At 37.6% G+C, this 27375-nt stretch overlaps 1 protein-coding gene across 2 annotated transcripts in view; it reads right to left on the bottom strand.

Annotated features, from left to right (window-relative positions):
• EFL1 (elongation factor like GTPase 1) overlaps window positions 1-27375 on the bottom strand; it is a 58413-nt gene that overhangs the window by 9253 nt on the left and 21785 nt on the right. For both annotated transcript variants that reach the window (XM_065075922.1, XM_065075923.1), the window contains exons 16-19: window positions 12021-12152; window positions 9444-9591; window positions 6811-7805; window positions 2250-2434 (exon numbers count right to left, since the gene is read on the bottom strand). In XM_065075922.1, the coding sequence (XP_064931994.1) occupies window positions 2250-2434; window positions 6811-7805; window positions 9444-9591; window positions 12021-12152 (1460 nt within the window). The remainder of the gene's footprint in view (window positions 1-2249; window positions 2435-6810; window positions 7806-9443; window positions 9592-12020; window positions 12153-27375) is intronic.

Below are 27375 nucleotides of genomic sequence, written 5' to 3'. Positions count from 1 at the left end.
CTGCTGATGTGAGGGTAGCGTGCACTCCCTCTGCCATCACCGCACAGAGCCAACATTACTTGTAGCTTAGTAAAAGGCTTATTTTGTCACAAAAATATGTGAGCATGTCCTTCAATGTGACAAAAAAAAACCCCAACCCTCCCCACCAACAGATTTGCCAGATGGAAAGGTGACTGGCTGACACAATCATTTTTCCTGCCATCAATACATTTTAACATAGGAACTGTAATTATAATCTCTCCAGAGGGAGAGTTTTAGGAAATGTTGCCAGTTGTTCAAATCTCCCTCTCCGATGCATTTCTGTAATTATGTGTGAACATTTTCTTATGTAAAATTCATAACATCTGACAGAGTGAACATATACACAAGATCTGGGGATAGAAGGGAAGGTCAGAGAGGCAAGGGGTTTATGTTTGCGCTTAGTGTTGGAGCACAGTAGCTACAAATCCTAAATAAACTGGCACAGAACAATGGTGAGCTGGAATTAACATCCTTCTGACTGATATTCCTTCAGGGCACTGATATCAGAGCCCGTTCAGACAAAAGACCAGTTAAGCCACAAAACCTCACCAGCTGCTCTTCAGATGAGAACATCCCAAACTGACAAGATGCTGTGTGCAATACTGCCAGCACTCCTGGTTGGAGGTACCTCCGCTGTTACTGCCTTCCACCCACATCCCTGGACTCACAAAGCCGATTCATACACCATCTAGGGAGGGTTGCCTTTCCTTTTTTCTTCTTTTTCTTATAGTGTAGCTCTGTTTATCCCTTTTGTGGTTCTCTGTGAAGTCAGACTGAGCTACGAGATGATTAAATGAATCAGTACTGAGGGAGGAGAGGTAAGTCACTGGTCCGCTGCATTTTCTAACTCCAGTAAGGTACCACTGCCAAGAAAGACATAATGTACTTTTCTAAGTGTACTGTTTCAAGGATTCTCAGCTCTTTTGACAGCACATGACTCAGCTGGTTTGCAAAATCCTCCTTTTCCATTAGCATCCGCATAAAATTCCTGAGGCAGTTACAACCATTACTAACAAAAAAATACTGCTAGTGAAATATTTAACAGACACTACCTATCAGGACAATTTAGCTACAGGAAATGAGGAAGAATCTACGCCACATGAAAAATCGGAACACACTTCAGAGAGAAACAGTGGTAAACAGACCTTAACTGGCAACTGCAAGGAGTATTACTGACCTCAAAAATCTTTAGTTGTTTGTACTCAGAGACTTGACATTTGAGGTCACAAAATAAATCAGGAGATGAAACAAACACAAACAAAAAGACCTAATCCATTTACAAAAGTGTCTACGGTCCTAACACCAAATGAAGGAACACTTGACTAAAAAGAAATAACCAACAAACAAACAGAAAAACTTAAGGCTTTAGTTATTTTAAAGATTTCCTGTGAAAAGTTTATACGCACTGACTCCTGCCCTTGAACCCAGTTTTAGCTCCTTCAGTGCAATCTTCTGAGGAGCTCTACAATGCAGGTTTGTCTTGAACAAGGAACTCTGATTAACAGCTTTTTATATTTCTCCTTGAAGATCTAATATCCACATTGCAGGAACAAAATACAGTGCACTCTCAGCTGATGACATTCCTCATCAGCTTTCCCATTTCTGTATTTCCTTCACACCTCCACTTTCACCTCTTCATTTCTATAAGTGACAAAGATGACCAAATTAAATAATTTTGAGGACACCTCAACTTAATGTCACCAGACTTCATTTTGAAAGCATTATATCTATTCACTTTGCCTTTAAATATGAAAATATATGTTGACTTGGAAAATATAAGGACAAAAATAAACCTAGGTGTCTGCGAACCCCTAAAAGGTTAACTCTCATAGGCATTAGATTTGTTGTTAAACTTTCTATTAGTGGGAGGTTGAGGTTTTTTGTGTGTTGTTTTTTTCCATTTCCCAAATAAGTTTACCAGACAACTCATTAAAAAACGCACATAAAATTGAGGAAAACACATTTATGAAGAATCAGTTTCATTTGTGAAGGACTTACTTTCTATCGAAATAAAAAAGCAGCCCATCTAAATATATAAATACATTTCTGAAGAGCATATCCATAAAAGCAAATAAGACTAACATAAAGCTACTTTTTCCCTCTTCATTTCAAAGAGGAATTAATCAATTGTCTTGACCAAAACTTAACCTTTTCCGTTTATTATTCCAGTCTGCCACATCTACAGGAAATAGATCACCAAAACAGATGGAGTGAATAGATATTTTTACCTCCCAGTGGCTGAACACCAGCTGCGGACTGGCCAGGCCACTAGTTCTCTTCCTGATTTCATCAGCAAAACCAAAGCTTTCTGCTACTGGCAGGACTGCCTTAATAATAAACACATCCGTCCCCTCTTTCATCTCTTCTTGTAACACTCTGCCTTCTCTTTTCGACAACACAGCATAGACGCGACCTGAAAAGACAAAATTTTGATGAGTTTACCGATATATTTATATTCTGCATCATGAAGAAAAATACATAAATATTTATTTAGGAAACTCCAGCATTAAGTAAAACACATAATTTCTTTGGCTAAAATTCTTCCCTGTAAGTGGATCAATTAAATTAAAACAAACAACATATTCTGCCAGTACAATGTGCAGAATCATACGAGTAACCTTTAATTATTACTACTGTATGGATCTAGATAATACTCGCACTAGGTGCATTTTATGCAATTGTATGGCTAATTTTAAAGGCAGTTTGCCAGATTATTTGCCTACCTTGCTTTATTTCTTACAACCAAATATTTGAGAAACACTACTAAGAAATATTACTGTGTTTCAGGAACCATATCGTGACTACCTGTAGAAGTTTGTTCGGATCACTGTATCCCTATACAGTACTTGTCCCAGACAATACAGTGCTATTCTAACCACAGTTTATCTGAAACACTAGATATTTATTATATTTAATGTGTTCAATTAGCTTTTTAATTAATTCAGTTTTGAGTTAGTCATGGATAATTTTAATTTCTCTTTCCCAAATGAATGTTCAGTCCATTGAAACACAGTGTACGTATAATGAAAGTAGCTGTGAAAATGCCCATGTTTGACATTACAGTAGGCGTTAATTTTTTAAAATGTTTTTGCAAACGAATGGGCTAAGTATGGTACAGACAAAACCTGGCAAATACACGTGTTGATCGAGATAATAAAAACACAAGAAAACCTTTGCGCTGAAAAAAATGTTTTAGGAATACCTTCATTTACAAATGAGAAGAGTTAGTAAGTATGAGATGTACAAATAAACTTTAAAAGTACCTTGTAGTGAAGAACAAGTTTATATCAATTGCTAAGAGGTTCAAATATTTATATTATACTGCACTGAAAAAACATGAATGCATGTTGCTACCTTGTAAATAGCTGGGCAGTACTAACTCTTACTGGAAATAACTAGAAATATCCAGTACTTCATAATACATGCTACCTATTCTGACTTGACAGAAAGATATCATTAAATACTATATCCACACAGATGGATTTGGATATATACTGTAAGCCTTTTGTGGGATACCAAAGGAAATGTTGGAGTGCGTTTATTTGCAATTATATTTTAAATACAGAATCTGGTGCTTGTTCAGAAAATTCAGCACAAGCAGACAGCTAGTAGAGCTAAATCTTCCCATTGGATGCAGGTAATGAAGCATCAGTTCAGCACCAATCAGGGTTTAGAGTTCTCTAATAAAATGTGGGTTGAAGTGTTCTTTCTACCATCACTGATCATTTTAGCTCCTCATGCCCTTACCAGGATCCGCTCCTGTGACTGAGCTTCACCTTTACTATGCACAACAGTCATCTTATTGCTCATGAGGCAACTGAGGAAATACTTAAGACTCTATATTTAAAATCACAAAAAGATTAAGGCGTTCTGAAGATAAGTCACTGACTTTGCCACGCATGTCTAGCCTTTGTTAACATAATTAAGTCATTTCAAGTCTACAGAAATTACAGTGAGTCCAGAAAATTCTCAGATATCAAAGGGTCATATTTCAGCACAGCTCACAACTCAGTAACTGCTTCAAAATGCAAGCTTAAATATACACGCTGCAAAAGAGCATCACGTCATGGCCACTGTAAATATACTGTGTATGTACCACACAGTATATATTAAAGGCATTTGTTAAAGCAAGTAAGTTCAAAACCACTTTATAGGTTATTCATATTATACTCCAAAATATTTATCCTACTGATTGTTCTAAGTAGGACTTGGAAAGTTTTGCACACAAATTAATGAGACAAATAAGGTAACATTTATCACAAAGCACTTTAGATGTACATATTTTATGGTCATAATTCAGTGAAGATTATTCTTTGAAATCATAAAAGCCAGAAGACAATTTATAGCTTACTAAATGGTTCGTAGCTACATGTATTCCATCCAAGCAGTCAGGAGTATTGCCTCAGTTAATAGCATCACAAAGAAGTGATAGAAGGTCTTCAGTTTTACCACTATAGGCAGACTGCAGTATACCGAAGAAATACTGGCTCTACCTCTACATTAATAAGTTGAATGGATTTAGCATCATCAATCACCAACATCTTCCTATTCAAAATAGTTAAAATGGTTATTTTGAAAATCTGATGCTACTTCAAAAAGAAAGCCCTGTTTCCATTTAGTTTTATGGTACAACTGATGAGCTGATGCATGCTAATTAAATCACTGTAAACAATCATGATTTTTGGTAGAAGTCATTTTCGAAAACAGCAATTTATACAGTGGTTTTGTGGTACGAATATTGATATCTTGCTTATAACTTGACGTAGAGATTCAGAGTACTGTGCCTACATGCTCCTGGAACAGTGATGTGTAATGCTATGAAGTCCAATTGTGATAGGCATTCTTACATGTTAAAAAATAAAGATAGTTTAAGATGCAGAAGTTCTATGTCACAGTAAGTTGTATGTTAAGGTGCTAATAAGGTTATCACAGGACACCATTTACCAGGTGAAAATGAACCTCCAGCAAAGAACAGGATCACGTACCTGTGTGAAAAAATTGCTCATTCAAAAGCATTTCTTTTCACTAGACACAATTGCAAATTTTGCCCTTCAGACCAATTTGGTTTTTATAACTGCTATCACAGAAACACAGAATGTCAGTGGTTGGAAGGAACTTGGAAAGCTCATCCAGTGCAATCCCCCCATGGAGCAGGAACACCCAGATGAGGTTACACAGGAAGGCAAGACTCTGCAATTGCCCTTGTTACATTTAATTGCATTTTTCCCTGCCCAACTCTCCAGCCTGTCCAGGTCTCTGGATGGCAGCACAGCTTCCAGTGTCAGCCACTCCTCCCAGCTTGGTGTCATCAGTGCACATAGTGCACATAGTGCACATCAGTGCTCATAGTGCACTCTATTCCCTCATCCAAATCATTGGTGAATATATTGAATAATACAGGTCCCAGCACTGCCCCCTGAGGCACTGCACTAGATCCAGGCCTCAACTGGACTCTGCCCCATTGACCACAACTCTCTGGCTTCTTCCCTTCAGCCAGTTCGCAGTCACCTCACTACCCGATCACCTAGACCGCACTCCCTCAGTTCAGCTGTGAGGATGCTGTGGGAGACTGTGTCAAATGCCTTACTCATGTCAAAGTAGATCACTGTCCACTGCTCTGCCATCATCCACCCGTCTTGTTATGTCCTCATAAAAGTCAATGAGGTTGGTCAAGCATGACTTCCCCTTGGTGAAGCCATTTTGACTGCCCCTAATGACCCTCTTATCCCTGATATGCCTTGAGATGGCACCAAGGATAAGTCGTTCCATCAGTTTCCCAGGGATGGAGGTGAGGCTGACTGGTCTATAGTTACCCGGGTCCTCCTTCTTGCCCTTTTTGAAGACTGGAGTGACATTTGCTTTCCTCCAGTCCTCAGGCACCTCTCCCATTTCCCAAGACTCGGCAAAGATGATGGAGAGCGGTCCATCATGCTTGTGTGCACAACAGCTGAGATTTTTACAGCAAATAACCACATATTTAATTATTGTATGTAGGATATGCTATAATTTCTGTCACGAGTAGTATAGTTAAAGGAAATTTGCTGATAGCTTAAATGCAGTGGAAGACAGTTTTAAAGAAAATCTTGGTGCAGTGGATCAGATTAACTGTGCAAGCAACTCCCATGGAAAACTCCAAGAACAAATGCTAGGATATGTTAAGAAGTGTTTTAAGTAGGTCATAAAAACAAGTTTAAGTAGGTGTAATGGTGAGGTAATATAAGTGACACAAATTTGGTATGCACTGGGTTTGCAAAATGAGCAACTTGCATACCAGAAGGATACAGATGCTACTAAAAAAATATTAAAAATCTACCCAGCTGGACTGTAACAATAATTTAAGATTCTCTCTTTTCCTTGATTTTGTTTCTATATTAATTATTATATTAACTCAAAACATCTTGAAACAGCATTAACTAAGATTTTGCACTCCTTTTACAAACAGGATAATTTCCTCACCTCTTCATGGAACTAATCCTTAATTATGAGGCAGAATCTTGTTCTTTGCATTTACTGAAGTTGATATTACAAAAAATTCATTAACATTTTGTATCTTGCACTTCCAAAAATGAGTAGCATTGTTATTTGTACATGTGCTTCAGATAAGCAAGAATGCTAAATGTCCATTCACAGGCATCAGAAAGGCATTGTAGAAATCTACTGGAGAACTATAAAAATCTTCTGACAAAAGTTTTAATCAAGTTACACTTTCTGGTTCAGTCTAATTTATAAAATCTCACCTTGAAACTCAGGAAGCAAATTCTCGACAAAGGTTTATTTTGTCTGTCTTACCTAAAACTTCTGCAGTAGCCATAATTTCACATGTGTACATTGCTGCCATAAGCCTCTGTGGTTTTGCTTGCAAGGCATAACGACACGCTTCCTTCATGGTGGCAATCAGTTGTCCAGAGAAGGGACCGTAACAATCTGCAAGTAAAACTTCTCCCTTGGGTTTACTAATTTTCTCAGGTGATTTTGTAACACTTTGACTGCTGTCCTGGTGTTCATTCGTACTGCAAGCTTCATCAGTGCAACTGCTTGCCAGAGGAGTATCTTTATGTTCTGTGGCATCACATTCCACTGAATCCTGACTACTAGTTGACAGCATCTCTCCAACTTTATTCATTTCCCATTTTTCCACTGAAAAACAAACACCCATGAGGGGTTCTTCACACATGGGACCTGAAAGTGTAGCCAGCTGAAATCCACTTACTATGCTGTTGTCAAAGTCTCTGTATCTACTGACTTCTTTCTCAGCGTTCCCAAGGCACTGCCACACAGACCTTTTATAGCCCTCAAAATTATATAGCAAAATATTAGGCCCACACTTCCGTGGTCCAAATGACCAGATTTGACCAACAGCATTTCTCCATTTTCTTCCTGTCAGATTTTGCTCCAACTTTTGTTTAAATTCCTTGATCCTATCAAGAGTCTTCTGATTTATCTCATGGATTTTTTTATCTTCATTCAGAGATGTGTTGAGTTGCTCCATAGTTCGAATTAAGTCACTGTTTTCTTCGAGAAGTCGAGTTACCTCCTCAGGAAGTGGCATTGCTCTTACACTGAGAGTAGCTTGTTTATTTGGAGTAGATATTGTAACAAGCCCATCAGAATCGACCTGAATTCCTTCAGGTATTTTATTTTGGTCCTCTTTTGTTTGGTGTATGACAGCAACTTTCTGCTGTTTTCCTATTTCTTCATTCACCATATCAACTTTTGGAGGTCTCGTTATTGTCTCCCGGAATGGTATAATAGGCGCTGATACACTAATCTGTACCTTTGCAAACCTATAAAGTAAAGTTTAAAAATTAGTTCAAAATTTATAAAATACTTTTAAACTTGGGAGGGGGGAGAGGGAAGGTAGGGCAATGTTCATGAATAAATTGGATTGCAACACAGATTACTAGATAATGCACGTCAAACTCAAACTCTTAAAAGAGTTATGTACTTTAATAAAGAAGCATTTCCTCACATCTTCAGAAAGATTTGGAAAGGAACTGAAAAAACTAAAAGCAATAGCACTGCTGTGCCCCTGTATAAATCCCTCATTCACCCACATCTTTGCAACTATGTGCTGTTGTTCTCTCCCATCAAACAAGGTATAATAGAACTACAAGAAAATGAGAATAAGGATGATCAGAGGAGTGAAACTGAAAGCAGCCTTCAGATGTTTCAAGGATACAGAGGTCTACAAAATCATGAGGGGCATGGGGAAAACTGAATGGGATTAACCGATAACCAAACAACAAGAGGTTCTGAACTGAAAAAGATTAAGGCCCAGGAAAGCATTATGGTCGCTTTGTTTTTACTTCTCCCCAGACATCTGCCACGCTGCTGGAGACACGATGCTGAGCAAGATGGACACCCTATTTGAACCAGAACACAGCGGTTCTTACAGTGAGATGCTCTGAAAAGATGAAGCACTGGGCAAGCTGAACAGGCTTTAGTAAAGGCGTGTGGAGCCACCAGAGGCTATATCCTCACGTTTTCAGATCAAATACTCCCTCTGCAGCTAAGAGCGCTTGGAGATCTATACTCCCATTTTCCCCACACTTCTGTTACAGCAGATTCAAACCCACGCAACGCTGCGCTGCCCACATGTGTGAAACTTCACACGGCAGCACAGGAGCAGGAGGATTGATGTAGGGAAAAAAGGCTCCTGGTGGCTTCACATTGTGATTAGCTGGTGGAAGCCTTACCCACTGCTCTCCTTCCGTTAACCTAAAGGATCATTCTGAATGGTGATCTGGTAACAATGTAAATACACAGGGCACTATTCTGAGGGTAGAAGTCAACGACTGCCTACAGTGGAATGCCTTTAAGGTGGCTTGAGGAACAAATGTCAAGTGAAGCAGCTACTCCCAAGTATCACCAAAGGGACACATTTGTTACAGAATGATGCCAGATGATTAGTTCATGTGTAGCCCTGTCATTAGTAGCAGCAAAACCCAACCCCTCTCCCTAATACAACCTAAGCAGATTTATATTGTACAGTTGTTCCAATTCAGTTATAATTTTTTAATAAAGTTACTTGAGTACAGCTTTATACAAAACTAAAACATAAACGAAAGAAACTATGGGAGATAATTAAAACTGATCATTAACTACAGACAAAAATTAAACCATCAATTCTATACCAGAAAACCCTATTATTTCAGGTCATTAAACACTCTTAAGTTTATTAGAAGAGTTTATATTGGAAGATTCTCAAAGACAACAAATTTCCTAATGGAAGGAAACAAACAAATTTGTTATGTTTTGGATGAATCTTATTTTTGGGCTAATTAAGAAAAGGTAAGAAAAGTCAGTAGGGTTGGTCAAGCATGTCAATGCATGATAAAAGGTTGAATTACTTACATGACTGCATGGACATACAACAGACACCTACTGAACTAAAAATATTTCTTCCTCCTTGCCCCTCTAACCTTTCTTTCAGGTCATCCAAGCAACGCTGAAGATGAACTTCTCCTGCTGTCACTAGCACATGCTCTCCTGTCTCCTGGATTAAAACTTCAACACATGGATCAGCTTGGTTTAAAAGCTTCATTCCTCTGACCAACTGAGGCATATCACCTGGTAAAAGAAGGTATTATTAACAAAGAAATACCAAAGGAGGAATACTTGAAGTAGGTTATACTTAAAAAGATAAATAGTAACACTCTTTTTTGTAGAAGTCTAAACACAAGTACACATTTTAGGAAAACTCAAAAACTTTCAGCTAGGTTTGGAGGTCTTTCTGTGGGCTAATTTCTGCTTATGAATCACAAGGAGTGGTATGGTTTAGGAGCAGCAACTGAAGTTATAACCCATACTCATAATTTGTCACCAAGAATTTACAGACTGATGATAAAATTCACATTGTACAACCATAACCATGATACATTTGAATAGATTGCACATTTTTGTTTTACATAGTTTTACAATAGCACACCAAGCTATGTTATCTTCCTTCCTATATACCATTCACTACAGATACAGCTCATAATAAAATTAAATGTTATTGATATGAAGCGATTAAAAATTTCAGGATTTCACTCCTCATTTTCACAAATTATGAGAACATATAACCTTCCTTATTTATTACAACTGTTTAAAGTCATCTTTCAGTAAGTAATTGTATTTCTTTGCAATCTTTCATTGCTAAGAAGTGTAGCAACCGGTAAACTGCTAACACTTAAAATTCTCCAAATACATAAATACTAAGATGTTAACTTTACTAAAATAAAAGCAAAAATAATTCCATATGGATTAATTGTAAGGCATAAGAACAAATGAAGCACAAGAAGGATTTAAACTAGCTGGAAGCCACCGAGAAGCTTCAGTGCTACTACAGCCTAAAGAGAATGTGAGACCTTTTCAGTAAGACAAGACACTGCTGCCCCTAAAATGAAGGTGTTTAAAATGTGTTGCCTTAAAGTTAATGGAGAATGAACAACCACAGCTGAGTCAAATTGGGCTAGATTACACCAAAGCTATGCATAAACACCTCATGTCAGCAGCCTTTCCTAATTAATACAATTAATACAAATTAATTATGATTCCTCTTTTTATTTTACCTGTGGGGTAAAGAATACCCACAGGCTTCCTAGGAATACATATTCATATTCAGAAGGAAGAGTGACGTTGTGGTTGTCATTCTCTTGGAGACTATTAAAAGAAATATGATACTGTATATTTAATTCTAAGCTTGTAAGGGTATAATAGAAAAGTATCCTTGAAAACCAGACATAAAAATAAAGTGGAAAAAACACAGTGTTAGTTCAGATGGCAAACACAGTTGAACAAAGATTTTCATTTAAGCCCACTGAGAGGGATGAGTAGATTTTTGGAGCTTATGGCAACCATATCGGAATGTGGATGTGGATACAAAGATGTGCAGTAATTTTTCAAAATATACATAACGAAATAATTTGTATTGATTTGAGTCATTTTCCCAAACAAGCAGATGCAGTTTTGAAGGAGGTTTGCTGTGGCAATCCAAGGCACCTGTATGTGCCAATGTGCCAGAGCCACCTCAAGACTATCCGCAGCTCACCGGACAAGCGATTGCTTCCAAGCTGAGCCTGCAATGGCCAAATTTTGCACAGCTTTCTGTTAGCACAAGTGCCAGCTGATTTTCAGGAAACTTTTGCATTTGTAGCTACATTTGAGGCTTCTGTCCCTCTAACAAATTTAGTTCAAGCCGTAGATTCAGAAGTTACTAGTGAGAAGAAATTAAGCAATGGTGTAAGAATGATACAGCTTCATTTCTGTAAGGAAAAAAATTACCCCCAAAATCAGTCAGTAGTTCTAAATTTATGTTTCTTTAACATTTTCACCTTAATACTACACTCAGTAGAACCAGTAATTTCCAATATTTTAAAACTGCTTTAACAAATGCAAGATGTACAATATATTATTATCTATTATTCAAACATGCAGGACAAACAGCTGCTAAACTGTCCAATCACATTCTGAAAAGCATGTAATCTTAGTGTTAAGAGTATTTTGTAACTGAACAGAAAGACGGTTATTTTTGTTCTACTAACACTACAATAACAAATGGAAATTGGGCTGAAATTCAAATATAGCCAGAGATACACTTCTCTGTAGAGAAGGAGGAGTGGGGAATCAATTTGAAGCAGTACTGCAGATCTGTGCCATGAACTTAGTGATACAGTATAAAAGAATACCAGCAGAAGTGAAGAACGCAAAGATACAGTTACCTTCATGGTAAAGGAATAGTGAACCTTTATAGTCACATAGTGGAACAGCTAAGTCTGCCCATAAAGGGCACAAGGTCATCTGTTATCTCCTCACCTACTGAGCCATGAGCTGGCCAGCTAGAAGAATTCGCAAGGACAATAAAGTACGGCCCTCTAGGCAACAAATACATTCATTTTACACTGGGTCAGTCTCTGATTCAGTGGATAGATCATTAACTAGCCAAATCGCTAAGGGTGGGAAGCTGCACTGCTACCACATTGAATTTGCGTTACCATCCCCGTTCTCTTTAAACTTACTTGGATGTTTGGGTTCAACAGCCACCCGCACAATCGGTGTAGCTTCGAAGTTGAGAGGTGTAAATGGTGGACAAGCTGGCGATGTCGACAGCGTTGCAGACTTCAGCACGAAATCTTGCAGACCTCCTATTCCTAATGGAAATTGGAAAAAGAAAAGTAAAACGACAAAAAATCATCCACTGTCATATTACTTGAGACTATAAACATGATGGCAAAGCTGAAAAAAAGCTGAAATTATTCTAATTACAAAACTCAGATTCAAAATCCCTCACTGTTCATATAAAGTATCTGTTAAAATATTTGTGCATAATCTCAGTATTGAAGTCTCCAGTGTGACAGTTGATATTCAGTCTCACATTTCCCATTGCATTCCCTCTGTATTTTTAAAAAAGCATGTTTATAGTTCTGAAGAACAAAAGGGACGTTTTTTTCCCCGTCTAATAAGTCCGATCCTTTGTAGAGCTCACACTTAGTTTTGGTGGTTTACATTTAGAAAAATTCAGATCGCAAGAGCCCTCCAAAGGTCATCTAGTCCAACCTGTAGCCCAAAGCATGGTTCATTTCAAAGTTAGATCAAGCTGCTCAGGGCCTTGCCCAGTCAAGGTTTAAAATGCTTTAATGATGGAGACTGCACAGCCTCTGCTGACAAGCTCCTCCAAGTGCTTAATTAATGTTATTTTAAAGAATGCTTTATTTTTTTCTTCCCACCCCCCATATGCCCATTTGGGATTTCCCTTTTCTGCAATATGAATCTTGTAAAATTTAATTTATCACATAGTAAGCTATTAATTCTAATCTTACTATATTTTTAAATGCTGCCAGGTTGGAGAAAACTGAGCTTAAATTGTAGTGATAAGAAAAAATACAGAAAAAATATATTAGCTATAAATCTACAAAATAGCTGCTGTAAATGCGAATTTAGTCTTGTCCGGCTTGCTGGCACGTTTAAAACAATTTGAAATTATTGCCTTCAAATTTCTAACCAACAGGACATCATTCATAATTTAGCCAGAGCTATAAAAACACTACCGGAAGTGTTTGAGTAACAAAGACAACAAATAAAGCTGATATTGATATATACAGTCACTTTTCCTGATTATCCTTCAATTGTAAGCAATGAGCACTGCAGTACTTCTAATAGAGCAGAAATTAAATGCACGTGTAACTTACTATGAGAAAAGTTAAGTCTTTAGCTCATAATCTATACGTGCTTAAAAATTAAATTTACATTTGTAGATTGCAGTATATTTGTGCTCCTTCCTCCTCATTCTCCCGATAAACAGAGAAGCTCTTAACCCCAGCTCCCCATTATCACCCCAATACTTTTCCAGGTTCTTTTTTGGCTTAGTCTTTATTTGAGGCCAGAAACAAAGCAGCTCGGCTTCCACCCTATGAGATCATGAGGGAGTTTAAATTCTGAAGAGCCAGTGTGCTGCAGAGTTCTCATCTGCACAATCGAGCTGTTTCTACAGCTCTGAAGCTGAATGTCTGGTTAGTAGGATATGCCAAAACCCAAAATGTCACTATTTAAGAAAACCTGCCTTAAAATAAATAGAAGCAGAAGAGCATTCAATGGCTTTAAATCCAGGATAGCAGATGCTACAAAGAAAATAAATCTGTATAAACTCTGTGTTGCACCTGACCTATGACCAGCATGTATTTCCTCTTTTTCACTTATTCAACATGTGGTTTGAATGAAAAACAAATGCTGGATCATCATCACCACCAGGGACTGAGAAAAGGGATGAGTCTATTTTATTCTGATCTTCTCCAGCTGGTAAAAGGAAAATGATTTAGAGTGGGAGGTGAACAGCTTCTTTTCACAGTGTAATGTGAACCAGAGAAATCAAGTTACCAAATCTTACTTCAGATAGACTCATTCTTTTCTTGACACACAATACAGTGTTCTTATTACCATAAAGAAAACTTAAAGCTCTCTGTTCTTTTATTTCCCATTTGAAGGCAAAAGCACATCAATTATACTAGTGTCTGGCAACAATCATACACTAAAAATAAAAAAAATCTGTCACTTTTCACAAAAATCAGGTTTACGACCTGAGCTTTTAATTGCTTAACTGTGTGAGCCAGCACAGAGCAGTGCCCAGCCCTGATGAATCTCATTTACAAATTCTTAGTAATGAACTTAGACAAAAAAAGTCCATAAAGGTTCTTGGACACTTTTTTCATAATATCATTATGAGTAACTGCTAATGTATTTTCTGAATAATATTAGACCAAGATGTAACACAATGAATTCCAAAGTACCACATGACATGTCAATTAAAGAATTCTATTGAATATGCTGATACATCAATCCTAAATTTACTTATTGTTCATCCCACTAAAATTTACACATGCTACTTGTTAATTACTTGAATGGACTCAGAAAAGCCACTCCAAAATTAAGCTTACAAATATGCCTCCCATTTTAAGATTGGTTTTGTCCTGTTCAGCCTTTGAAGACAGACATTGTTGTAACATAGACATTTTACTTCACATTTCTTTTTGTAGCACAATAATTTTCAAAAAGAAAGGAACCAAAGGTAGGAAATAACTGTGTAAGCAAGGTGAGATAAACTACTGCTCTTTTGTTTTAGGTGATCGTGAGGCTGCTCTCAGCTGTCTGTAGAGGCCTCATCAACTTCCTCACCATGGTCTGGTGGCCTATAATAGATGCCCACAATAGTATCACACCTGCCAGCCTGCCCCTTCGCTTTCACCCACAGACTCTCAACTCGCTCCTCATCCGTGCCTGGACAATACTCAATACATTGTAGTTGCTCTCTCACATAAAGTGCAATGCCACCACCACGCCTGGCTGGCCTGTCTTTCCCAACAAGGACATAGCCATCCATGACCACATTCCAGTCATGCGTGCTGTCCCACCATGTCTCCGTAATTGCCACTAGTTCATAATCTCCTGCCCTAACACAGGTTTCTACCTCCTCCTGCTTATTCCCCATGCTGCATGCATTGGTGTACAGGCATTTCAGGCATTTTGACAAAGCATTTCTACTGATCAATAAATACAGTGCCGGAACTCAAATGGACTTGAATAATAGGAACTGAAAAATCTCACTCTCCAGGCCTCGCTCTGTGTGCCAAGGACTCCACGGACAAAAAGGTAATTTTACAAACCTTAACACTCAGATGGAAACACCCAGGCAAAGCAGTTCTAGTTCTACAAACTTGTTCTAGTTCTAGTTCTACAAACCATCTCGTCCTAAAGAAGCCATTCCTACACGTATTTGTTTATCAAACTGATTTTTGATAGCAGATATTAGAAGTGTTTTCCACATTTATAGAAATGTAACCAGTTGCTTACTTTTTACATAGACTATTCAGATTACTCTGACAAATCATTCACAGTGACCAACAATAAACATTTCAAAGCATTAAAGTTATTTAAACAGTAATTGTCAATCTGTAGGTGGAAAATAAGACTTCCTCTTAACAGACAAGGAATTTATTAACAGCCTGTGAGATAATGTTGTGAAAGGCTGCCTGAGTTGGGTTGTTTTGTGTTTAAAAGTAGACCAAATTATGGTGTACATCAGAGAGAATTACTACACAGATGAAGGAATGTGGGATTTACAAAGGTCCTTCTTTTGTTGAGCCCTTTCTATGGTTTGCCCTATAAGATAAGAATACTAAATCAAGTATACACTTGTATCACCAATGTTTTTACCACATGACAGAAACTAAATTGTAACAATAGATAAGAACATCATGACTGAAATTTTCAAAAGGAGTGGGAGACTTAAGACAACCCTCCATATACTTTTCGCTTCTGTGTCTTGCTAGTAACCATTACACCTTAGACACTAATTTTGCAGCCTTTAAAGTGCACTTTTCCAGCTGAATTCAGCTATCAAGATCCAAACACATAATAGATCAATTTCAAGATAGATGTAATTAGTTTCCTTTGATGTAGAAAGATTTAGCATTTAATATTCTTTCAAGATGCAAAAAATGAAGCCGACGCCACCACCACGCATAACTTTTTCAATCGGATAAGGAAATAATTTAGTTTGCGGTGTGAAAATCAAGCAAAGAAGAATGAAAGCTGTTTAAATTTTAGCTTCTGCCACATTGTTATTAGCCTCGGCACATGAGTTCAGGGGATTTTTATCTTCTCTCACTGATGATATCACCACTTAAGAATCCTTGGCTGCTTTGGAATGGAGACATGTCAAGCTTTGGACTAACACCGTAACGAATAAAGTAAAGCAAAAAGCTAACGTTAGTCTTCACAAAAATTCACAAATCCACCTTCCTGTATTTGCCAAATGATATTAAAATCATTAAAACTTAATTAAATAACTCCACATCAATTATAATTCTCCTTCAAATCTAGCATAAGCCCAGAAAATATTATACCAGAAGCCCACTGTCACCTATTAGGGTGACTAACATGGTTTCAATGTTTCTTCATACACTTTAAGCATTAGCCTCCATCATTCCATTACTATCCCCAATAAGTAAATAAAGAGTAAGTAAATAAGTAAGTAAAGAGAAAGAAGAAGAGGAATTTTGCAAGGGAAAGGTAGCTTTTGGTAGGGTTAAACTCAGTTATTCCTCTTATATTTGAGGAATCTTAAAAGTGTTTTACAAATTACGAGGATTAAATGATGGTAACTGCAGGGACTTTGGACAAGTAGTCACTATGGCTTAAGATCTTATATTATACATTTATCACCTCAGATTTTTAGCATGTTTCTCTTGAGTCTCATGGGCACTGCATAGAGACATCTGACGGCAGAACTTGACCTTTCTATATTAGAAACTGTTTCTGGAAAGGAATGTAAATCAAGACACAGACCACATTCTAGTCAAGATTTCATCAACTTTTTTCCATAATACAGACCACATGTTAGCAGATTGCCGGTGAGCCTCCTCTTCTCATTTGTAATTGTGCACTTCCCCCTCAATTGTTCTTACTTGCTTCTGAGGCAAGTGAAATTGCTCGTATGGAAAACAGAATATTGTAAAGTATGTGAACTTTCCAATCATTTAGCAGGAAAAGTTAATTCAACATTTTCTCTCATATTTCATTCCTCTCTCCCAATGTTGGGGGTTTTTTTGAGCTGAATCTCTAAAAATCACCAGTATCCAACAGAGTGTAGATGCCTCTGTCCCAGTTTCTTCATGACTTTCAAATAAACAACTTCTACCTAAATACATGCTAGACATTAACAAGCAGAAACATGAATTCAGTTCCTCAATACAAAGGTATTGTAGAACTTTACTGTTAGTTTCACTTCAGTTTGAGGGCAAATTAAGCGAAACTTTCGGATCAGACAAGAGTAAATTCAGCCATATTATTAACAATGTTTTAACAAAACTCCCTTTTGACGTGATAAGTGACCTTTAATACAAGAAGCCCCATAAGGCTTTACTACTGAATAATCGAGTATTAAAAGATGAAAAAGCACCAGAGCACCCCATTGAGTTCTTTTAGGGAAAAAGACTAGCAGTTCAAAGAACAAAGCTCTCTGCTTTTAGAAGAACTGCACGGAGAGCAATAATATGATCTAATAGTATATTCCAATAAAATCGCCTATTGCAAGAATATAGTTTGGAAGAGCATTGCTAACATATGAGTAAACAAGCATAGTTTATCTTCTTACCTTCTGCTGAGATTCCTCTGAAAAAAAATACCGTATATTTGATAGAGTACTTAAACTGCATGATAACATATGTTTCCTAACTGTAGATTGAGTTGACAATTGTAATTATGAACTTTCCTACACTTTTTCCAGATTAGACTAAAAACAATTTCATGGAAGGTATAAAAAAAATTTACATTGAACAGTAACAATTTAAAAATTTAAAGTGAATGGATAGAGATCTACCTGCACTCAGTCTGTGTGAAAAAGCAGACACCAAACCTGAGTCAGGAATTTGCTTGCTGAAACACAAATTTACCTTAAAGGAAATAGAATTAAACCAAAATCAGTTAACATGCCAATCTGACTTCTGGGTTTACAAATAGGTGTAGTTAAAATGAAATATCCATTCCCTTAAGTTGCTTAATGAGGCAAATAAATATAGAAGATGAAAGTATTTCAGATAATGGTGTTTTTCTTATGCTACAAAATTATTTCATTTGTTATGCCATACTAATTTTTTGACCTCGGAACTAAAGTAAATCATCCTGATTTTTACATATTGATGGTTAAACTTCATTTTAGCATTGAAACTTAGAAAGAAAATTCAAGCTTGTAACGTGCTACCGTTAGTCTTTATACATTATGCGATCAAGGCGTTCATAGATTTACACCCAAAATGTATATACGTATATAAGTATATATATAATATATTTTGCATGAGCCCACATATTATAATTCCTTTACACACGCCAGCTGAACTTGACATCATTGGAAAGCAGAGATACCGAACAACAGTAGATATGTGGACAGATCTTTGAACAATGTGACCATATAGGCACTGGAACTCCCTTCAGTGAGCCTGTACATCAAATTAATACTTCCATTACTGCATGTGGAAAGCATTTAGCATCATACAAAACTCTTCAAGGGTTGCCTGTACATCAAATTAATACTTCCATTACTGCATGTGGAAAGCATTTAGCATCATACAAAACTCTTCAAGGGTTTCTGAAACACAAACCAAATTCTGGATTTATAATTACATTGGCTAAATTACTTTAATTCGACCTGACAGCAACACATCTGAATTTACTTATTTTTTAAAAAATGACTACCAGAACTTCAGAGGCAGTTCAGCACAGTTGTTGACCCAAACAAATGGAATTTAGGAATGCTTGTTTCAACATATTTACTTTGACAATCTAAAAGTCTTTTGAAATGCTGATTTGTTGGGTTTTTTTATTAGGAACAGTAAACATGCTTTTGTAAATAAATTAATGAAATTGCATATTGTACTGGAAAACAGATCAACTCAATTCATATTGAACATCCTATGCAAGAGAAAAAAATTTGCCCAGCAATCCTTTAAATAAAAAGAAAAGCCTTCTACACAACAGAGCATTAAGTACACTCTCTAAAGACAATATATATTTTTTGGAGATGAGAAATTTCTCACAGGTGTAGCTCTTCCTGTTGTCCTTGACCCCTCTCGCCAGGTTTAATTCTAAGGAGGCCTTAGCTTTCCTAGTTGCCTCCCTACACCCTCTGACAACAGCCTTATATTCTCCCCAAGTGGCCAGCCCCTCCTTCCATGATCTATAAACTCTCCTCTTCCGCTTGAGCATACCCAGCAGTTCCCTGTTTAACCATACAGGTCTCCTGGCTCCCTTCCTTGACTTCCTACGTGTCGGGATGCTCTGATCTTGTGCCCGGTAGAAACAGTCCCTGAACACCAACCAACTATCTTGGGCCCCTTTACCTTCAAGCAGCCTTGCCCATGGGAACACTAATCTCAGCTAACAGATCAATAACATCAAATGATTTCTTCATAAATCAGGCCAGCTATGGCGTAGTCTAACAACCAATCGATCACAAAGAGAAAATGCCATTTTAGGTTTTATTCAGTGTCAGTAATGTGTCCTGAAAACCGGCAGACTTCATGTATATACTGTTGTCTTAAACTGAAGATTATAAAATATAAATAACATCTGTTACTTCCCAGAATCAATTATAAGTGGTGTTAAAATTAATGAGGGCTTCAGGCACTGATCTTGCAAGGAATTCATTTTGATCTGTAGAAGTCTTGGAGGTTTTGTCATGTTTGCCTAGGAAAAGCTACATGAGCGTATCACTACAAGTTCTGCATCACTTACCCTCAGTACATGGGGAATTTAGAATCTACTACTAGTAGTGCCAGCCACAAAAATACAATGGTAGTCAGTTTAAAAGCTCATTAAATTTTGCCCATCTTGTGCCAATTTAAAAATTTTACTGTAGAATCCCAATATACCTGAATCACATTTTATCAGATAAAAAGAGAATATGAGGACTTTATCATTCAGCACATGAGGTAAACGCAAAGATGGACTAATCAGTTCTGAAGATATTTCAGACATCACACGTAGAAGCAGCATACCAGTTACCAAATGTGTACAATATCCTGTGGGAAATACCCTACTGAGTCATTGACCATTTATCCTGTTAACTTGTAAGACATGCAAGTAGCTAATTAAAATTCAATTTTCCAAGACCTGACCTGATGCCTAATGCTCCCCTTTAAAGGCAACAGCCCCCCTGCTCCCTTACATCTGCCTGTAAGTGATTTCTCCTTGCTTATTTTGTTGCCCTGGGAAATATGACTTGAAGTGTTCCAAAGTACCATGAATAATGGATCATTTCAGTCTACGTTATGCAGAGGTTGATGTTTATTTTAAATACAATAATTTTCAAGAAAGATAAAGAATAATATAAAATTTGACTTCAAGCTAAAATAAACCTTGAAATAGCTCCTTTGTAGTTACAAGCAATAATATTTTGGGGAATCATTAATTAGAAGAAAAATTCTACCAAATGAAAGCATCTTTCCCATGCTTTGGATTAGGGCAATTTGAAATAATGGGCATACAAAGAGATGGCAAGAGAGGGAACCAGGAATGCCTTCAATACACTTGTTATATTAGCAGCCTAGCAAGTTACTGATAATGAGTTATTTATCATGTGCTCCAATTTAATAGCAAAATAAATTCCAAAAAACCCCAGAAAATGCATTCAAAAATGCACATGAAAAGCTATGACTGGGCCATTAATACTGACCTCAGATTGAAAGGCAAAGATATGCTCCAAACACATCAAATGACACTGAGCTACAATAGTGACAAATTCTCAGAGAAAAGACGGAATTGCAGAAAGTTATTTCAAAGCACACACATTAATCATTGACTAAAGTACCTAAGAAATACAAAATAATAAAAATCTGGAGAAAATGTTCTGTTAGCCCTTCATTATTCTGGTTAAAATAGGGAGAAAAAAAACCCTCTAACTTTTCCACAAAATTAAGACTATATTTAAATCATTAATTTTACAAGTCAGCTTCACATTAAGTATTTCTGGCTGTCTGTGTAAACTTAACATATCAAAATCATGTATATTTAAAACATAAAAGAATACTTAAAACATAAGACTGCTACTCCTTCATCCCCATAATAACCTTTTTTCCCCAAAGGGATTCCCCCCTAATCTCTGATTACTTCAGTTAATGTATCATTGAGAGTTATTACTGTAATTCATAGTCCATATAACTTTGACTTCCTAAAATATTGCAAAATATTAACTTTTATTAGCTCTAGGTCAATAAAAAATGGGAAAAATATATAGGTCATTCCTAAGATATAAGGATTCTTAAGACTACTGCAGAAGACTACATGTTTGAATTGGACTCTATTTCAAAATGGAGAAATTAAATAGAACAAATCTTGTTTTTTAATGTCCCCTTGCAGAAAAGTAAGATTTAATTTTATTTACATCCCATCAGTCTACATGCAATGATAACATCCCCAACATTGCACTCTTTGTTAAAACCAGGCATGAGCCTCATACTGACAAAAGATACCAGGAAGAGAGCTTGGAGCTTTAACATCTGCACATCTGGAAGACCCTTAGTGTTTAATTTCCCTTTCGACAGTAATAACAGCAGTCGCTGAGTGCTTCATTTGCGTTAGCGGACAGAAGGAAGAGAGGCCCCACTCCAAAGGGTGGTTTCAGAACACCATCTCTAACAGAGCTGGGATGAGCCAGCGGCCAGTTGCCATCAGCAAGAGCAGCCGTGTCCCCACTTCGGCCTTCCCAGCACAGCACTGGCATCTGTCAGACCGGGGGTGAGCCAATGCAGGACACTAAATAGACAAGTAAAACCAACCTAACGAAAAGGCAATTTTCCTTCTCGCCCAATTTTCACTCCCCTCAACTAAGAAATACATTTTTAAGAGAAACTGCTTCTGACACATTGTCTAATAAAAAGCAAATCAATGTATCGATCACAGTGAAACTCCTATGGCATAATGAAGCCAACCAGAAGTATAAGATTAATAATCAACATATTATAAAACCAGTTAAGAAACCTTTTCCCCCCTCCCATCCATGCAGAAAGTGGAGCTAACACCTCACAGTCCCATGTCTCACAGTCCCATTTGTCTCCATGTCCCACCGCCACCCCCTCCAAAACCAGACCAGTCTGCTATCGTTTTGCTGAGTAAGCAGAAGAGCCCGCAGACACCGTCTCATGTATCACCCACAAGCAGCAGCAGCGACTCAGCTGCTGCCTCAAGACAAAGCAAAATCTTGAGACACAGAATGTCTGTCAGCTGCTTTTCTGAACAAAAGAAACGTGGCCATTTGCCACTGCTAGGTATCAGCTTTAAACATTTTGGAAGAGTTCTGGGTAGATGAATCTTTCCTACTAAAAACGAAAAGCATTTCTGCTAAAAGCGGCTGATTACTTAAGACTTTTTTTTTTTTTCGGTTGAGAAGGAATGCTTCCAACACAGTATGTCATACTTCCTGATGGGATTATGTACACAAAAGAATCTGTTAAAAATGGAGTGTGTTTTTAGTCTTGTTTCCAAAGTAAACGCAACTCCTGTAATCACACAGTCTCCCCTCAACAACTTTTAAACATGTTGTCAACTTCCACTAAGTTTACCAGTGAGAGAGAAGAGAGGACTCAGATATAATTAAGTTTCCACAGATTATGTGAAATCAATGGCTAAGTACTGAAGGGAAACCAAAATTGGTGAGCTCACTGAAAAAAGGGCAGGCAAAACACGATCATTATATATCCCGCTTGGAAGCAGCTGCCTGGTGACCAGCATGCGTGGCCTGGCCGGCCAACTGGGACAGACACAACTGCAGGATAAGCGGAGCTTAGAGGGAATCTGAGGACTTTAAGGACACCAGTCCACAGGAATCCAGGCTTTGTGAGTGCCACTGCTCAGATAACTTGCTTTTTGAATGACACAAAACAATTAGTCCTTTGTGGAAAATCTCCAAAAAATGCCACCGTCAGGATTCCATATATTTTAGGTCCTGTTTTGGACGCTGCTCAACATGCAGCTCTTTGCATCGATGAACCATGTAGGTTGTCTTTAGAATTCATCACATGGGCTTTCAACTTTGTCCTCAACAGAATAAATAGGGGAGAATCTGTTTGAATGTCTTTGCTGATGGGTAAGTACGATAACAAAGGTAACAAGAACTACCAGCAGGTTCATGTTTTCATTTAGGTTAACAGGTTCACAGTCATGCAACTCACAATGGTTGACCCAATACTTCAACACTGCATAAAGCATGATTTGTACAAATCTTAACATATGACACGTAGAAACCACCAACTATTTAAATGAATACTTATTGCGCGATACTCTGTTTCAGAAATCCAATTAGTCACCAAAACAGACTTCTATCAAAGTTGGTGATGACAATACTTTAGCCAATGAAGCCTAAAATGACAGTGACAGATAAACTAACGTGTCAGACACATTAACCTAAACAACTGTACAACTGTGTGGTTTTTCTATTTCCCCACCAGCACATTGTCTTGGCTCGCCTGCCTACATTCAAGTCAATAATCGTGCTTAAGTCAACACCAAGTGCCTCTGAAAAACCTGCTCACTTCAAATTCATTAGGATGATGGAAATCTCTTCATTCTGTAAGGAAAAGCTTTCACTCACGTCTCAGCTGGGGTCCTTAAATTCATGGCAATTTTCCTATTGCAATCTCACTGTCTTCACACAGACAGGCCCAGAAACAAAAATGGCAATATAAAACACTCACTACCAAATTAGGTGAATTATCTACCCAAACATGCCTGCAGAAGGGAAGGCTACCAAATGCAACACCCCAGAAAAACACCAGCTAGAGCCCATGGCGGGCGGTTATGACAGAAGAGCAGCCTTGGAAAATGGAGCCTCTCATTTTTTGAAATCACTAACTTGAATTTTGCCCAAATACATAACAGACCTCATTGACGAGAATTAGTATGGAACAAGAAAGGTCTGAGAAGAACTGTATTTCTTTTAGGCTTAATTAGATGTAAAAAGGTACCGAAATTTTGTTCCAGGTATCAATGCTAAAATTGAGGAAAGTCAGCAGCTGTTCTGCATCTTAAGGTAACACCTCAATGGCAACAGCCCCTCAAACATTACCCTTACCTACCTATAACTGGAATGAAACAATTCTCCACAAACAACAAATTCTTACAAATTCAGATTCTGAAACCTGTAAAGTGAAACCAGCTTTCTCTATGCTTGCTATTTTCAACTCATACAATTTTGACAACGAAATAAATGCAGCTATTACTAGATAAATACAAATGGCGTTGGAATTCACGCTACTTGACTTGCAACCTCTGTAGAAGAATATTTCTAGTAAATATCAACTTTTCCAAGTATTTACTAAATGATAAACCACTCGAAACAATCTCCACTTTGAGCCTAAACTCCCCAGTGCTGCCCCTTTAACACTGTTGTTTAGCAGTGCTCCACAGTTTGCCATCAGTTGATATTCCTAAATATAGCTCTGCCTTAACCCCCCCCACAGTTCACCAGCCACACAAAGCCAACTTCATGACTCACACCCCAATACAGGCCAAGCAACCCTCAAAACACTTCTGCAATTTCACGTGAAGCATGAAACAACACCAGAATCTCAGGAAGACGTTTAGAAAATAACTCACTAAAACATAGCCTTTCTTAACAATCTCTTTGATTTTGTAACCTTCCCTTTTGCTACATGGGATTTGGATGCTCTGCAATCGTGTTTGTGTTCAGTGGCGTTGCACACAGAATCAATTCCAAACTGGTTTTTCTCACTCAGGCTCCCATTCCCTCACTGCAACCCCCTCCCTGTTTTTTCTGAACTCCTTGAAGAAATTTTGGCAACAGCAGACAATGGAAGCAAAAGAGAAACCTACAAAGTAATATGAGGCTTGTGTGACTCGTTCAAACGTAGAAGTAGGGGCATTTCACAACCACAGATGGTATTTATTGCAAGAATGCCATGTATTGCAGGCACCAGGCCTGTTACACAATAAGACAAACGCTTCTTCCCATGCGGGTGTGAACACGTGTGTCCTGCTCCTCGCTCCGTTACGCGGGAGGCCAGGCTAAGAGTAGGAAGTGCTCTGGCAGGAATTTAAAATGCATTCAAATCAATTGCCCTCATGGATTGGTGGTTTCTATTGCATAAACAATGCCGGTTAGGAGAGGAGGTTTTGCATTTGCTTAGGTTGTGGTTAACTAAAATGTTCTCATATAGTCTTACTTTATTGATATAGGATAACTAATGTAATCGAAATCAAAAAAGTAGAAAGAGTAACAAATAGAAAGGCAGAGGGAAATGTGGAATCTGAAGAGAAAACATGAGGTAAACACTACGATTTCAGGTGGGGAGCTTAGGGGAAATATGGTACTTTTCAGAGCCTGTTAACACTCCAAAGACAGCTGAGGGAGGTCCAGCCTCATTTCTACAGCCTGGCTATTACTCTGTGCAGAAGGTAATTAGTGTAGCCACGAAAATTAAAGAAACAGAGAGGAGATTTTCCCATCTCTTTTTCATATAAGACAGTAGCTTTGCTTAGGACAAAGGAATTATCAAAGAAAAAATGGAAGCTAAACAAGATGTTTTCATGACAGTGGCTTTACTTAACACTACACTGCCTCTGAAACCACTACATTATTTCCAAGTTGAGCTAATAAGTAGGCACCACACTGAGCACAGATTTTTGGCTTTCAGAATACCCAGTGAGACTAATTTCATTTAGAGACAAAACATTTGTAGATTTTCTGCATGAAGAAGTGCACATTAAAAACCATAATCCAAAGTTTTCACTACATTGACAGTGCTGTGAATCCATGAGAGACCTTTCCCCAAAATTACACATTTTTGTATCGTATGAAAAACAGTGCCCCCTGGCTTCACATTAAATGGGAATCAGAAAACAGTTCAAGGGATAAAACAAGTTACCTTGTTCCTATTTACATTTCTAGTAAGGAAACATATGGAAAATTACGTGACAACTCTCTAACTACCCTTACTTGTCAAAGAACCACATCATCACCACATATTCTAAACCAGGTTTGATTTATGGAGCCTTCAACATGTCTGAATTGCTATACATTAACTTACATGTAACAACGCACAGATTTTCAAACTCAGTTGTGTTTAAGCAAGTATTTTGTACTATTCCTGAAACGATACTGCGTGTTCTCACTTTGAATTTCAGAAAACCCATGGCCACATTAAACAAAGGAAACGCTCCTGTAAAATAGCTTCCTGAAAGTTTGAGGTTTCCAGCACACTACTTCTGCAAAGGGAATAATCCAGCATGTTTAATTCAGAAGTAGGAAAACAAGCCTAATACCACTTTGTACAGAGGGATAAAAGGTTTAATTCTATAGTCTAAATACAGATCCTTGGTAAACAGGGTACTCTACACCTCTACGGAAAACTGAACCTTCAACACTAACTCCTCAAATTAAGCAGGATTGCTGGATCTTGCAGTCAGTGCCCTGGTGTCCACATTCAACCCTGCCCTGATGTTTCCCACTTTGTACAATATTTCACAGTGGCACTAACAGGCAGGATATTCTTAGAAACGGAATTCTGACAGAGTACACAACTGAAGTCACTTTGCTTCATCTATCACAGATTCTCATTTAGTTATGGATCTTTAGTTAAGTCTCTAGAGATTTTTCAACCAATCAAGAGAAGTTAGATGGCTCCCCTTAAAACCACATCATAAGAAAGGAGAGAGCACACAGTTGTACTACAAACTGCCACCTATTAAACAATACTGACATTAAAAATGATACTGGTTTAAAAAATACAAAGCACCAAACACAAACTCATGCCCCATTTAGTTTTTATAAGTAGACTGAGGGAAGGATAGTTTTCAGCCTCGTCAAATGAAAATGTGAGGTAATTTCCCAAAATCATCAGTGATGTATCTCAGTGTGCTGGAAAAAATCCCAAATGCAACATTACGAATGTGAGCTCAGCCAATCATCTCAAAACTTCACTTTAACACTTCTATTACTATTTTACACTGGTGATACTAACTACTTTAACACTCTAGTTCATTTACAGTATTGGAAAAAACAAGAGGTTTATTAGCCAAGTAATAAATACGACTGTTTCTGTAGATAACTGTTCTCCCTTTATTTATACATGGACATATTTTGTTTCATAGAGGGAGAGACTAAAAATAACATACTGAAGCTAACTAAAGAAAGTAACTGTGAAATACTGGGCAAAATCCCTGCCCTCTGCACTTTAAAGAGACTTGAAAAATCACACCCAACCAAGTACTCACACAGAAGATTTGGAAATTTTGGAGATGAACCAGATGGTATCTGGGACCTAAACCCACAAAGCTACAGAAAAGCTGAGGAACATCTCCCCAGTCATC

Source organism: Columba livia, chromosome 11 (genome assembly GCF_036013475.1).
Source record: "Columba livia isolate bColLiv1 breed racing homer chromosome 11, bColLiv1.pat.W.v2, whole genome shotgun sequence".
In the NCBI taxonomy this organism is placed as follows: domain Eukaryota; kingdom Metazoa; phylum Chordata; class Aves; order Columbiformes; family Columbidae; genus Columba; species Columba livia.
The sequence above is the reverse complement of the archived record's forward strand: the minus strand, read 5'-3'. Positions and strand labels throughout refer to the sequence as shown.